The sequence below is a fragment of the Canis aureus genome, chromosome 33 (assembly GCF_053574225.1).
Source record: "Canis aureus isolate CA01 chromosome 33, VMU_Caureus_v.1.0, whole genome shotgun sequence".
Lineage (NCBI taxonomy): Eukaryota > Metazoa > Chordata > Mammalia > Carnivora > Canidae > Canis > Canis aureus.
In genome coordinates, this window is record NC_135643.1 from 30222239 (window position 1) to 30237323 (window position 15085).

Genomic DNA, 15085 nt, shown 5'->3' on the forward strand with positions numbered 1-15085 from the left:
CATGGGTCCTGCCCCCAGGCTTTAATAAAACCACCATTTTACACCAAAGACATCTCAAGAATTCTTTCTTGGTCATTGGCTCCAGACCTCACCCCACCAAACCTCACCTATATTCCAAAACTACATCACCCCACATTCTGGAAAGTCTTCTGTTTCCTGGTCTCTGGGTTGAGTATTTGAGGATACAAGTGGAAACCGATGATTTTAGGGCATCTGTTTGTTCTACTTGTCCTTCCTCTCCTGCAGGCCCCAACATGTTACATACACCTTTAGTTCCAGGTGGACTAATTACAACCTCCTTCCTGCCATCTCCTTGGGAGGAGAGCTGCCTCCCTGCCTGGAGGGGCAGTTGCTGGGATGGTGCTGGCTCACCAGATGCCTCACTGAACACCAAACCCGACTGACTCAGTCTCACAATGGGAATTAAAATAATGGGCACAGTAGGTACGGTTGGCAGGAAAATGACAGAGGAATTATACAGGAGTAATAGAAAATTCAGTTTATAAAATTGTAAATTTGGAGTTAAAAAATGTATTTAAACCCCGTTCCTTCTCTAAAGCATTGGCAAATTTGGATTTGAAATTTAGTCTATGAAAAAAAAAACAACAAAAAGAAATTCAGTATATGAAAATGAAATCTGTATTAAAGACACATATAAAAGGAATAAGCAGCTTCTGAAGAAAAAGAAAAGAGTAATCGTCTCTCGTTTTTGGTTTTTGTTAGGAGATACCACAGACAAATGCTCGTTTGTTTCTTTATTTAGGGAAATGTTTAAATTGGTAATACAACATATGAATTTTGCGGTGCCATTTCTGAAAGACCATAGCTTGTCACTGAGCTCAGATCAACATTGCATGTAACCCAACAAAGACTCTCTTTGACCAAACATTAGCCAGACGCCTCCGAGCCTTCTTCTTGACTAGACCTCAGTCTGGACCCATAAAGATGGCAGATTCTCCACACAGATGATTTTGTTCACCTCCAGTCCCCTGCCTACCACCCCCACCCCCCAAGAGACTTGAACAAACCCCAGCATAGTTTCTGTCAGCATAAGGGCATATCCCCAGGATTATGCTTGCCTGGGGAAGTGCGACACTGCCAGGAGAACTTCTTGTGCATTCAGGGAAAACCTGGTGATAGGCAGACAGGTCCCTGAACGTTTTCTTCTAGCAGTTACTTCAGAAAGCTTGCAATTCTAAATTCTTTCTCTATGCCTTTGAAGTATACAGCTTCGGCCTCCCAGAACTGTCATCTCAAGGACCTGAGAAAACTACTCTTTGAAACACAAATGTCCAGGGAGCTGACGCTTGCTCTTCTCCCAGCTGGGTGGCTGCCTTGCTCGACTTCCACACTGCCTTCTGTTTGTTTCTCTTCTGCTTAAGTGCCAGTTACCAGCCCAAATGGCCGAGTCGCCCTAACCTTCACCAAGAATCCTCAGGCCCGGGCTGTAGATTTCCACTTCTCCGACTCCACTGAGCCCCCCCCCCCCCATCCTCTCCTCTGTCCCCAGAACGCCCAGCTGCCTCTGCACAAATACAAGTTGAGCTCAGTTCACACTGGACCCTCTTCCATATCACAGTGCTGGCTGGATAAAATCTGTCCTTATCACTTAAGTGTCTGGCTTTGTCTTGGATACACTCCACAGCTTGGGACGAAATCATGCCCCAGCTATACCTTTCTTCTATATATAGACCTTTTTATTTTTATTTTTATTTTTAATTTTGTACACTTTTTAAATAGCAGTACATTTTTCACCAAAACAAAAGGACTCTGACTTGTACAGATCTCAAAAGTCTAGAAGAGAACTTATGCTTCTCACCACTTCCTGGCAGCTTTAGCCTAGAATGTAGAAGGGATTAAGACTACACTAAAGTCTTGAAGGCAGTGGGTAGAATGGAAGGGAAATAATTCCGAGGCCTGCTGATCCTCCCTGGAGGCTCACTGGGCTAGTCCTGACTCCAGGGCCCTAAACCTGCTGTGGATACAAATGCACACTGCAGGTGGGCGGATCTGCCCTGCCATGTCCCACCGTGTCCCCCACCTCCAGTTCTCTAACAGCACTGGGGAACAGCTACAGCACTCAGAAGAGGAGCATTACAGCCCGGTTTTTGTGTGTTTGTAGACCCAGAGTGGCAGAAGGATTAAGAGAAATCCATATGTAAAAGAACTTTGTTAAACATTCAGAAACTGTGACTTCCTTTCCTAGCAGTATGAACCTCCTTTCAGATCTACATCTTGTTGAACTTATACTTGACTTGCTTTTCAAATGTATTTTAAACTTTCATTTACACTTTTGTACACCAGCTTCCCTCCCCTGTGCATCCTAAGATAATTTTTGGATAAATGCCTGGGGTAAAGGGGTAGGGATCTTAGGTTGAGGTTGGATATAAAAAATGAGCCATAAGGAGGGCACTTGTGATGAGCACTGGGTGTTGTATGTAAGTGATAAATCACTACATTTCTCCTCCTGAAACCAATATTACACTATATGTTAAGTAACTAGAATTTATTTTTTTTAAAGATTTTATTTATTTATTCATGAGAGACACAGAGAGAGAGGCAGAGACACAGGCAGAGGGAGAAGCAGGCTCCACACAGGGAGTCTGACGTGGGACTCGATCCCGGGTCTCCAGGATCACGCCCTGGGCCGAAGGCAGGTGCCAAACTGCTGAGCCACCCAGGGATCCCCAGTAACTAGAATTTAAATAAAAACTTAAAACAACAACAAAAAAATGAACCCGTAAACCAGAAGTGTTAGGTGAGGCATGCACCTGGATTCTGGTAGAAGGGTACCTTTTCCATTTGAAGATTTTTAAAGAAATAGCAAAGTCGTATTACAAAAGAAAAAAGACCCCCCAAAAAATAGTTTTAAGCCTACCGTCTAGTAATTTGTCATTCCAGACTTTCTTTCTATGGGAGAGACAGATCACCTGAGACAGGAAGAAAGGACAATACCAAATGCCTCCCTGGGACTTGGGGTGCCTGGGTGGCCGGCCATAGGCACACAGGTTGGAGTCCCTGAACTGGGAGAGCCTGGTAGAAGAAGTGTGGTGACCGCCTTATGTGTCCTTTCTGTCTTTTCTCAGAAAAACTGAGTATGGAACATGCTACTCAGATGGAAAATGTGAAATCCTTGGTTCATAGACTGTTTACAGCTTTGCATTTAGAAGAGTTTCAGAAAAAACGAGAGCACCTCTTACTGGAGAAAATTGACCACCTGAAGGGACAGCTGCGGCCTCTCGAACAGGTTGGAAAGTGTCACAGTTGAGTCTGTGTGAAAATAATACTGTTGATTGACCACTTGTGGAGTGAATGTTTTTGTGAATGCTCCACATATGCTCATTTTCTCCTTCAGTCCTCACGATGAGCCTGTGCATTTGGTACTCTATTATCTTTGTCATCCTTCAGGTGAGGAAGCAGAGACCACAGGGTGCATAGCTACTAATGTGGTGGAGTCCGAACATGAATTCTGGCGGCCCCACTGGAGCTGCATCTTGAACTGTGTGCTGCGCTGCCCCTCCAGACTGTCCTCTCTGTAAATGAGGACAATATGAGCCGGGCTACACTAGCTGCAGTGCTTCCAGGTTCTTTTTTACAGGATAGGCCCGTGGCTCCAGCCCTGCTTATAGACGTACAGCTGAAGAGTTAGCACCGGCTTCCTAGCATCCAAAAGTTAATCATTAGTGGAGGAAGAAAAAAAAAACTTCTTTGGAGAAGCGTGGAGGAGTCTGTTTTAAGGGAAAAACCTGCATCTTTTAAAACCAGTGATACCATTTGTGATTTTTAAAAATGGATGGGTGTCATCTGTGTATCTTTGTATCTGAATAGGAAGTTTCTGGAAATAAACTTTGATAGTATTCTCTAAGGATACAAGGGATGGCAGAGCAAGGGGCTTTTAAATTATATTTCTTGGATTGATTTTTTACTTTTTAAAAAGTGGGTAATATATTTACTTGCATTAAGATTTGAAAATCTGGAAAGGTGCCAGTGGAAAGTTTTCCTCCTCCTACCATATCCTTACACCCATGGATCTTTTTAGACTTTTTTCATCTGTGTATACACAAGTACAAATATATTATTTTGTCCCCTTTTTCAGAAAAGGGCATACACTATCACATACTCTTCTCACCTTTTTTCACTAACAGTGTATCTGGAAAGATCTGCACATTGATGTGTGGTTTCCACACTACTGCTGCTCAATAGCTCAGCAGATAATATTGATAAGTGTCAGTCTTCTACTCTTGAGAATCTGTAATGAACCGTGTGTGCAAGTGTACCTAGAGGATGCATCCCTAGCAGTGCAGTTGCTAGATCAAAGAAGATAGGCATGTAATTTTCGGTTTCAGAGGACAGCATCTTGAGTTTTTCATTGTATACCCTTCTGTACTCTTTAATTTTTTTCCCCAAAAGGCCAATTTAAAAAAGGGGTCATTTCTGGGCTGACTTGGAAGTAAGTGATCACTCATGAATGTGTATGTTTCATAACTTTTCCCTAAATCAGATCTTGTTAAAATAATGCCGATAGGTATGATTTTACTTGTTCCTTCTTTTATTTCCCCTTAATTTGGTACACTATAAACTGACCCAAGCTCTTTCCTGCTCCCCTCAGATAAAAGCTGGAATCGAAGCTCGCTCAGAAGCTAAAACTAGCAGACTTCTGTGGGCTGGGTTAGCACTGTTGTCCGTTCAGGGCGGGGCCTTGGCCTGGCTCACCTGGTGGGTGTACTCCTGGGATATTATGGAACCAGTGACCTACTTCATCACAGTTGCAAATTCCATGGTCTTTTTTGCATACTTTATAATCACCCGACAGGTGAGTCATTTGTTAGGAAAACGGTAAGTTGGAACATGTTTTGCAAATAATTCCTTCTCCAGCTGAAGTAATATAGCTCACAAATTTCTCCACTGAGATAAACACATCAAATTTTGTTCTGTGCCTTTATAAATATGATTGAATATGTACTGCAGAAACACTCAGTAACTTTAGCTTTATTGCATGATGATTTTGCTAAAACAGTTTTCTTTTTCTTTCTATCCGAGTATGTGTGATTTCTCTTCCCAGCATGCTTGCTTTTGAAAGCAGCAGCTGATCTCAAGCAAGACAAAATGTTTCAGTTGTGTTGCCTTATGCTTTCTCTGTTGGCCACTGCAAATATTTTACTCATCTGCCTTCTTTTGCTTTAGTGTTGCTAAGGCAAGTGTCTTTCTTGCAGAGACATTATGTTCATATGTTCTTTTTTTTTTTCCTCTTAGGATTATACTTACTCAGCTGTTAAGAGTAGGCAGTTTCTTCACTTCTTCCATAAAAAATCAAAGAAACAACATTTTGATGTGGTGCAGTACAACAAGTTAAAAGAAGATCTTGCTAAGGTACTTTATTGCAACTATGACATCTTCTAACTGGTCTTGTTTGGGAGCCAGAACTTCGTATTGGGGAGATCTGCAAGTTAAATCTTGGTCCTTGGTCCTAGATAGACTTCTATGTACTGTGTTTTGCTCAGTGAGACAGCTGACATGTGTGATGCTAATTTCATATCAGACAGTTTTGGTTTATTGTTTTTTTTTTTTTTTGACAGTTTTGGTTTTGATTCCTGTATTCTACCTGGGGATATCTTCTAATATGTGTGGGGAAATGTCTTAAATGACTTTGAGATAGTAAAATAATAGTTTTCAGCAGCAGTCTTATTTCTGTTGACTCTCTGAGTGTGCTTTTAAGGAAAACAATCCAATTATCAAGCTCAACTTTTTTTTTTTTTTTTTAGAATGGGGGAGGGGCAGAGGGAGAGAGAGGGAGAAAATCTTAAGTGGGCTCCACACCCATTGTGGAACCCCACGTGGGGGTCGGGGGGGGAGTGGATCTCACAACCTTGAGATCATGACCTGAGCTGAAATCAAGAGTTCGAAGCTCAACTGACTGAGCCACCCAGGCACCTCTCAAGCCCAACTTTTTAAGGACATAAAAGAAACTAGACTTTTAGGAAGGTGAATACCAAAAAGAATTTTTTTTTTCCTTTTTAAAGATTATTTCTTTGAGAGAGAGTGCACACGGGAGCAGGGGAAGCGGGAGGGAGAGGGAGAAGCAGTTCCCCGCTGAGTAGGAAGCCCAATGTGGGGCTCCACCCCAGAACCCCGGATCATGACCTGAGCCCAAGGCAGTTTAACTGACTGAACCACCCAGATACCCTAAATTTTAAGCTTTTTTAAAGGCATTTGAAAGTTCCTTCTCCTTAAAAATAAAAGAATCAATATGGTATTCCTCCCTTCATCTTTTCCATCTTTCCAGTGAGAAAACAGAGGTGTTAGTTCCTTGCCCAGGTATCTACAGTGTTAAAAAGTGGGGAAAGCAGGCTATGAACCCAACAGTCTGACTCTGGAGCCTGTGCTCTGAGGGTCCTCGACACAATTTGTGTCTTTGGCAGCTTTTACGCTGGCCCCCGGTGGACTCTTTAGCTTTGTTCAGATGATAGCTAATGGTAGCTTCTCAACACATTAAGTGAATTTTTAATTTTTCTTAGTCATTTTAGAAGAAAAAAGTTTTGGTAAAAATCTCTTGCACTGCTTTTTTAGTAGCCAGTGTTCGTAATATCTCTTGTTACCTGTACCTTCTAAACTTCCCATCCCTCAAGTTAGAAGAACAAGTCATTACTAGAATTAAATGTGTAATCCAAGAATTGGGGATGAGGAAACCTTTACATTCTATAAAAGCACTGCTTAGGAAAAATACAATGATTTTATCTCTAATTAGTGGGAACTTTTACATTTGAAGGATCTAATCCAAGAAGGCTAAGGGATGGATGTTCTTCCACGTAGTTCATAGCCCCAGGCATTTAAGATTTAAAGTAGCATCTGTGCAAAATAAATAAAGTAGCATCTGTGAAGTATTTTTTTTTTTTAAGGTAATAACATTGAGGAAGAAGGGAGACTGATGGGTCACAGGGTGCTTTTCTTTTCAAATAAGGACTAGAAAAACCATAGTAAAGGGGACCGTGAACATAGCAAGAACTTGAAGGATATATTAGAAACCTTAAACTCTTTCTTTCAAAGAGGATCCCTAGTCATCAAAATATTATATATATTTGCCATTAGTACTTGAAATTTGTTTGTTTAACCTAAGATACGTTAAATTTATAGAATTCTTGTGCATTGATGCTGTTTCTCATTCTCTCTGATCATGTAGTTTCTTCTTTTTCCCATTGACAGGCTACAGAGTCGCTGAAACAGGTGCGCCACTCTCTCTATTTGCGAATGCAAGGAAAGGAACTCAATGGAAAGAATTAATCTTGCATTTTTAAATATCATTGAATTTTTTCCAGTACGTGTTGATTCTGCAACTTAAAAACTGGAACTTTTTGAGTCCCACAGTTCCTTTGAATTTGACTGTTTTAATCTCTTTTGTTAAATTAAAAAAAATGCTTGCAAAACACAGGTATTCTTTGAAGTTCTCACTTGAGATTTTTAGTGTGTGGATTCACATGACTTGCCCAGGGTTAATGCCAGAAGGAGCTTGGATGTGTCCATTAAAGTCAGAGCAGCTGCTGCTGCGGTTTGGCACTTGAGCTAAGAGTCCTCATCCTCCTGGGTTATGTTTATTCCCCTGCATACGTGGAGTGGTCCATGTGCCTGGCATTTGCTCTCATTCTTAGGTTTCCTTTAGAATTGGCTTGTCACTAATTTATTTTTAAGTACATAATAGTAAGAAGACCTTTATCCTGAAACATAGCTAAATTATAAAATTATAAAATGTCATTTGAAATGTTTCATCTTAACTAATATTTTACTGAGATATAGATACTATTGATACAATATCAAGTACTCATGTAGGTACTTTACATATACGTTATTTGTAATCCTATATCCTATGAAAGTAGCTGTTTTTGTTTTGTTTTTAAAAGATTTTATTTAAAAAAAAATAAAAGATTTTATTTATTCATGAGAGACACAGAGAGAGGCAGAGACACAGGCAGAGGGAGAAGCAGGCTCCATGCAGGGAGCCCGATGTGGGACTGGATCCTGGGACTCCAGGATCATGCCCTGAGCCACAGGCAGACACTCAACTGCTGAGCCACCCAGGCGTCCCCAAAAGTAGCTGTTTTTAATCCCAGTTTAATAATAAGGAAATGGAGGCATGGAGAGGCTAGTTGGCCCAAGTGCACAGAGCCAGATTTCAGCACCTACTCATGGTGGAAGAAAGATCTTTGTGCATTTACAACTAATGGTAGTTAGTCCATTGGCCTGGAAGGATAATGATGATACCCTGATTTGCTATTCAAAATACCCAAAGCCACCAATGTTTTCCGAGTTTATCTTTCGATCAAGTCAGATTCAAACTTCTACGCTGTAAGTGGAGCGGCACACAATGACTGCTTGCCATTTGTGTCAGTATCTCTGAAACATGGAAATTTTTAATCACTACAATATTGAGGTTTTATTACTAAGCTAAGAATACGCGCTGTGTTTTTATATAATCATTATGACGAGCCCAAGGACATGTTCTGCCTTTTGGTATTCCTAGGGAGAGACAAGACCGTCAAGTATGATCAAAGTTAAGAGAAATAACTTGGGAAGGTTGGGCCTTGCCTTTTGGGTGGAACTTGGCAAGAGGGAAAGCATTTCAGGCAGGGATATAATGTGGGAAGGGCAGGGGAGTCCTGACATGGGTCTTGGCTCTGTACTGGAGTATTTCTCCAGGGAATATACAATGAAAAGGAGTAGAATGCTTGAAACAAGTTTGGACTGGGAGGATGGGATCAGATAATGGAATCAGGATTCTGGATTTAACATGGGAAACAGCAGAGTACATCCAGTGTGGGATAGAAAGCATGTGGGCTTTAGGGTCAGGGAGGTTCTGCACTTACTAGCTGGAGATATTAGGCAGTTAACTTGACCTCTCCTCATTAAGATAATTATAGAATACCATTGACCTTATTGAGAGTTAAGTGAGATGAAATAGTTTGAACATGAGTAGCTAATATAAGCTACTCTATAAATGTCACACTTGAGTAGAGGTTCCAGGAGAACAGGGATTGTGGGGACTCCTAGGTGGCTCAGCAGATGCACATCTGTCTGCCTTCAGGTCAGGGTGTGATCCTGGGAAGCCTGGATCAAGTCCTGCATTAGGCTCCCTGTGAGGAGCCTGCTTCTCCCTCTGCTGTGTCTCTGCCTCTCTGTCTCTGTCTCTCATGAATAAATAAATAAAAATCTTTGAAATAACAAGCAAACTGGGATTGTCGTTTGCTTTGTTCACTGATGGATCCATCCCAGGTGCCAAGAATAATGCCTGGCTTTGCTAGGTACCCAAGAAAGATAGGTAAAAGGCCTGTGGCATAGCCTTTCAGGTATAGCGCTGGGCAGAGTCCAGTCTGGGAAAGTAGAAAGAATGGCTTCTGAGTTTTTGCATGTAGTCTAAGGGCAATCTGGAAAGATGGCATAGACTAGAGCAGGTGTTGGCAAATTCATATATGATGCCTGTTTTCACAAATGCAGTGTTACTGGAAGTCAGCTGCATTGAACTTTGGCTCTTTCTGCACTGTACGCAGCAAATTTTTCTATACAGCAGAGACAGTGTGGCTGCAAAGCCTAACCTATTTACTTTCTGGCTTTTTACAGAAAAATGTTGATGAACCCCTGAACAATAAATATGAAAGATGATTATCAAAGAATACTTCTGTGTTTTTAGGGCTTCAGAAAGTCATGTGAAATTTTACTTATTTATTCATAGAGACAGAGAGAGAGAGGCAGAGACACAGGCAGAGGAAGAAGCAGGCATCATACAGAGAGCCTGACGTGGGACTCGATCCACAGTCTCCAGGATCACGCCCTGGGCTGCAGGTGGCGCTAAACCGCTGCACCACCGGGGCTGCCCAGAAAGTCATGTGAAAAATGAATTCTTAGAAAAGATAGCTTCCTTTGATTTGTATCTTGTTACTCGACAAGTAATACGGAGTTTAATTCTTCAGATCAGGGACTATTGTGTAAGTCACATTGTACTTTGGTGAAATTCATTTCTTAGTACCAAGGGGACAACTCAGTAATAAGCGGCAGGACACTCCAGCCTTTATAATATTTAAGCTGTAGTTTAATGAACATTATGTTTATATTAAAGCTGTAGAGATCAGGTAACTAATAATATAAACAAGTGTGATCTTTCTACTCAATTCCAAGTTGTAAGTACAAAAAGATTGGAACCAAAATTAAGCGAATCCAATTATATGTTAATTTTATTACAAAAATATTGTCTTATTTAGAGACAACTGTTAAAATTCAGTCGTGTCCCTCTTACTTCCATGACATTTTGGAACCCAGATAATGTCATTGCAGTTCGATATCACTGCAACTCTTCAACTGAGTTTGTTGAAGGAAAAAAGTGGTTTTGTTCATTTTGTTTTTAGAACTTTTGAATAACATCAACTTTCTCTTAGGTAACCAGAATTGTGTCATCTTTGCCATCAGGCCAGTGTTCATGAGGTGAACTGAGGAGCGGCTTTGTAGTCATTAGCTCTGGAAAGTAGAGTCACAGTGATGGCAGTGCCTGTGGTAGGCCCCGTCATGACCACACACAAAGGTATCAGTGTCCCGCTCACCACAGCCTCTAGTCGCCTCTCGCTGTGATCCGCAGCTGAAACGGCACATGCAAATGATCACTTCTGAACTAGTGAGTCATATGTTTCAGTCCTCAGAGCACAAACATTTTACCATCTTCAGCCTCCGACAGGCTACTAACAGAGTTACTCCAGTTTTATAGATCATATTAGTAAGCATGGACTCTTAAAAATAACATCTATTATTCCAGTAACACCAAGGTCCCTGAGTGGGACCAGTGACTGCTGGACAGCGTATGGCCACTTAACCTGGAAGAGCCACAGATTCCAATTCTCAGGAATTAAGTGTGTTTTGTATTTATTCCTCAGAATACCATACAGCAGTCCTTGTAGGTGATATTTTTAAATACTAGACTTATTTTTTATTGAAGCGTATTTGACATACAATGCTAATGTTAAATTAGTGTCAGGTGTACAGCACGGTGATTCAAAATTTATATACATCATGAAGTGTTTACCATGAGAAATTTAGTTGCCATCTGTCACCACCCAATACATATTATTAACTGTATTCCTCATGCTGTTGATTTTGTTCCCATGTCTTATTTATTTTATAACTGGAAGTTTGTACCTTTTAATTCCCTCCCGCTATTTTGCCTATCACCTCTCCCCCGCCTGCCCCCCAGCAACCAGCAGATGTTCTCTTTAGCTGTGAGCTCGATTTTTTTTTAATTTCACATATAAATGAGATCATACAGTATTTGTTTTTCTCTCATTTCACTTAGCATAATACCCACTAGGTCCATCCTTGTTACAGATGGCAAGATTTCATTCTTTCTTAATGACTTAATATTCCATTGAATATGTTATACAGGCATACCTCAGAGATAGTGTGGATTCAGTTCCAAACCATTGCAATGAAGCAAATATTGTAATAAAGCAAGTCAAATGAATTTTTTGGTTGTCCAGTATATAAGTTATGTTTATACTCTACTATAGTCTATTAAGGGTGCACTGACATTATGTCTTAAAAAAGCAATGTAACAAGCTGGGGGATTAAGGGATGCTGCCCCCGCCTCACTCCCATGCAGTTGAAAATCTCTGTGTAACTTATGACTCCCTCTAAACTTAATAGCTTCTGTTGACCAGAAGCCTTACTGAGAACATAAATGGTCAATTAACACATGCTTTGTATAATACATATATTTTTAAATAATAATAATAAAAGTTCCCCCCAGCTTTATTCCAAAAATAGATATTAAATAACGTATAAAAGGAAAAGGAGCTGATGTTGGGTTCGGCTTGCATCCCCTTCTCTTTATCCTAGCTCTTCTCGTATCTTGCCTATTTTGGGGGGCATTTTCTTAGAATGGGGATCTTCTACCTCCTTGGCTTTATAATAATGGAGAGCCACCTCCAGAAGCCAACTGCCTTCAATCTCTCCAATACCTGTCTCATGAACTCCTTGGTAGTCAAGACAAGTTCATGGTAGAGCAACCAGTGTGGCTGTTCCTCAAAGAGGGAAGAGTTGGGGTGAATGAACACTGTCTGCTGCTGTTTGTGCGATAGCCACTACAGGTCAACCGGGCCGTGTGGTAAAAGTAACCAGCTGTGATGGCCTTGTGTACACGGATATAGTCCCCCTGGCAGGAGCTGTGACTCTGCTTATTGTAATAAGGGTCTTATTCTTACAGTAAGCTAGAGAAAACATTAAGAAAATCATAAGAAAAATATATTTATAGGGACTGTATTTATCAAAAACATCTACATATAAGTGGACCTGTGCAGTTCAAACCCATGTTCAAGGACAAACTATATCTACTTTTAAATAAAAAAATGTTTCATTGATAAGAAGAATGCTAACCATCATTTGAGCTTCAGTGAGTTGTCCTTTTGCTGGTGGAGGGACTTGTCCCCATTGTTGATGGCTGCTGACTGATCCGGGTGGTAGCTGTGGCCATTTCTTTAAGACAACAATGACGTTTGTTGCATCGATTGACTCTTCCTTTCACAAACGATTTCTGTGTAGCATATGCTGCTGCTTGATGGCACTTTATCCACAATAGAACTTAATTCAAAATTAGGAACCAGTTCTCTGTCAAACGCTGTTGCTGTTTTATGAACTAAGTTTATGTAATATTCGAATGCTTTGTTGTCATTTCAACAATCTTAACAGCATCTTCACCAGCAGTCGATTCCATGTCAAGAAACCACTTTTAATTCCAGTTCTTTTGCTGTTTCTATCCTATCTATAGCTACTTTCTCCACTGAAATCTTGAACCCCTCAAAGCCATATAGGTGGGGATCAGTTTCTTCCAAGCTCCTGTTTATGTTAATATTTTTACTTCTTCCCATGAATCAAGCATGTTCTTAATGGCATCTAGAATGGTAAATCCTTTCCATAATGTTTTCAGTTGACTTTGCCCAGATCCATCAGAGGAATCACTGTCTATGGTAGCTATAGTCTTACAAAATATACTTCTTAGGGACCCCTGGGGCTCAGCAGTTGAGCGTCTTTGGCTCAGGGCATGATCCAAATTCAAGGATCGAGTCCCACATCAGGCTTCCTGCATGGAGCCTGTTTCTCCCTCTGCCTATGTCTCTGCCTCTCTCTCTGTGTCTCATGAATAAATAAATAAAATCTTTTTTTATAAAAAAAACTTCTTAAATTTTAAGACTTGAAAAATGAAAGGACTCCTTAATCCATGGGCTGCAGAATGGATGCTCCATCAGAGCTTCGGATGACCAGGTTCATTGTCAATGAGCAGTAGTATTTTGAAAGGAATCTTTTTTGTTTTGTTTTGTTTTTTAAGATTTTATTTATTCATGAGAGAGATAGACAGACTCCATGCAGGGAGCCTGATGTGGGACTTGATCCTAGGTCTCCAGGATCACGCCCTGGGCCCAAGGTGGCGCCAAACCGCTGAGCCACCCAGGCATCTCAAGCAGTAGGTTTCTAAAGTGGGCTTTAAATATTCAGTAAACCATGTTGTTAACAGATATGCAGCCATCCAGGCTTTGTTGTTCCATTTTACAGAGCACAGGAAGAGTAAATTTAGCAGGATTCTGAAGGGCCCTAGGATCTTCTGAGTGCTAAATAAACATTGGTCTCAAATTCACCAGCTGTATTAGCCCCTAACAAGAGTCAACCTGTCCTTTGAAGCTTCGAAGTTAGACATTGACTTCTCTCTAGCTATAAAAATTCTAGATACCATCTTCTTCCAAGGGGGCTGTTTCATCTACATTGAAGATCTGTTATGTAGCCACCTTCATAAATGATATTAGCTAGATCTCCTGGATAACTGTCAGCTTCTACATTGGCACTTGCTGCTCCATCCTGCCCTTTTATGTTATGGAGACAGCTCCTTTCCTTAGACCTCCAGAACAAACCAACCCCTGCTAGCTTCCATCTTCTCTTTGACAGCTTCTTTACTTCTCAGCCTTCATAGATTTGAAGAGTTATGGGCTTGCTCTGGATTCAGCTTTAACTGGCTTAAGGGAATGTTGTGGTTGGTTTAATCTTCTGTCCAAACCACTCAAACTTTCTGCATATCAGCAATAAGACTGTTTCACTTTTTTTAAAAAAGATTTTATGTATCAATTCATGAGACACACAGAGAGAGGCAGAGACAGGCAGAGGGAGAAGCAGGCCCCGTGCAGGGAGTCCAATGCAGGACCTGATCCCCGGTCCCCAGGATCACACCCTGGGCTGAAGGCAGCGCTAAACCACTAAGCCACTGGGGCTGCCCCTGTTTCACTTTCTTATCACTCATATATTTACTGGAGTAGTAGTTTTAATTTCCTTCAAGAACTTTGTCTTTGTATTGGCAACTTGGCTATTTGGCACAAGAGGCATAGTTCTTTGCCCATCTTGGGCTTTTAACATGTCTTCCTCATCAAGCTTCATTATTTTCACCCTTTGAGTTAGAGTGAGAAACCTGTGACTCTTCCTTTCACTTGAACACTTAACTTAGGTCGATTAGTAATCCTACAATGGCCTCTAATTTCAGAATTGTTGTGTCTCAGGAAACAGGGAAGCCCAAGGAGGGGAGAGAATGGCTGGTTGATGGAGCACTGAGAATAAAATAAAAAGTGATAATCCAGGGCAGCCCGGGTGGCTCAGTTGGTAAAGCGCCTGCCTTCAGCTCAGGTCAAGAGTTCTGGGGTTCTGGGATTGAGCCCCACATTGGGCTTCTTGCTCAGTGGGGGGTCTGCCTCTCCCCCCATGCATGATTTCTCTCAAATAGATCTTTTTTTTTTTTTTTAAAGATTTTATTTATTTATTTATGAGAGACACAGAGAGAGAGGCAGAGACACAGGCAGAAGGAGAAGCAGGCTCCACGCAGGGAGCCCGATGTGGGACTCGATCCTGGGTCTCCAGGATCACGCCCTGGACTGAAGGCAGATGCTCAACCACTGAGCCACCCAGGCATCCCTCAAATAGATAAGATCTTAAAGTGATAATCCATGTGTAGATGAATTTGTATGCCCGAGTAAAACAAGTCTACTCTGAATTACACAATGAATAAGAATGTGAGATAGAAAAA

The 15085-nt window shown here is 41.1% G+C and overlaps 1 protein-coding gene across 1 annotated transcript in view; it reads left to right on the plus strand.

The window, feature by feature from the left end:
* MCUB (mitochondrial calcium uniporter dominant negative subunit beta) overlaps positions 1–7423 on the plus strand; it is a 94902-nt gene extending 87479 nt beyond the window's left edge. Inside the window, exons 6-9 of the mRNA XM_077882270.1 lie at positions 3087–3247; positions 4610–4813; positions 5254–5370; positions 7201–7423. Coding sequence (XP_077738396.1) covers positions 3087–3247; positions 4610–4813; positions 5254–5370; positions 7201–7278 — 560 coding nt within the window. The 3' untranslated portion in view covers positions 7279–7423. The remainder of the gene's footprint in view (positions 1–3086; positions 3248–4609; positions 4814–5253; positions 5371–7200) is intronic.
* The last annotated feature ends 7662 nt before the right edge of the window (positions 7424–15085 follow it).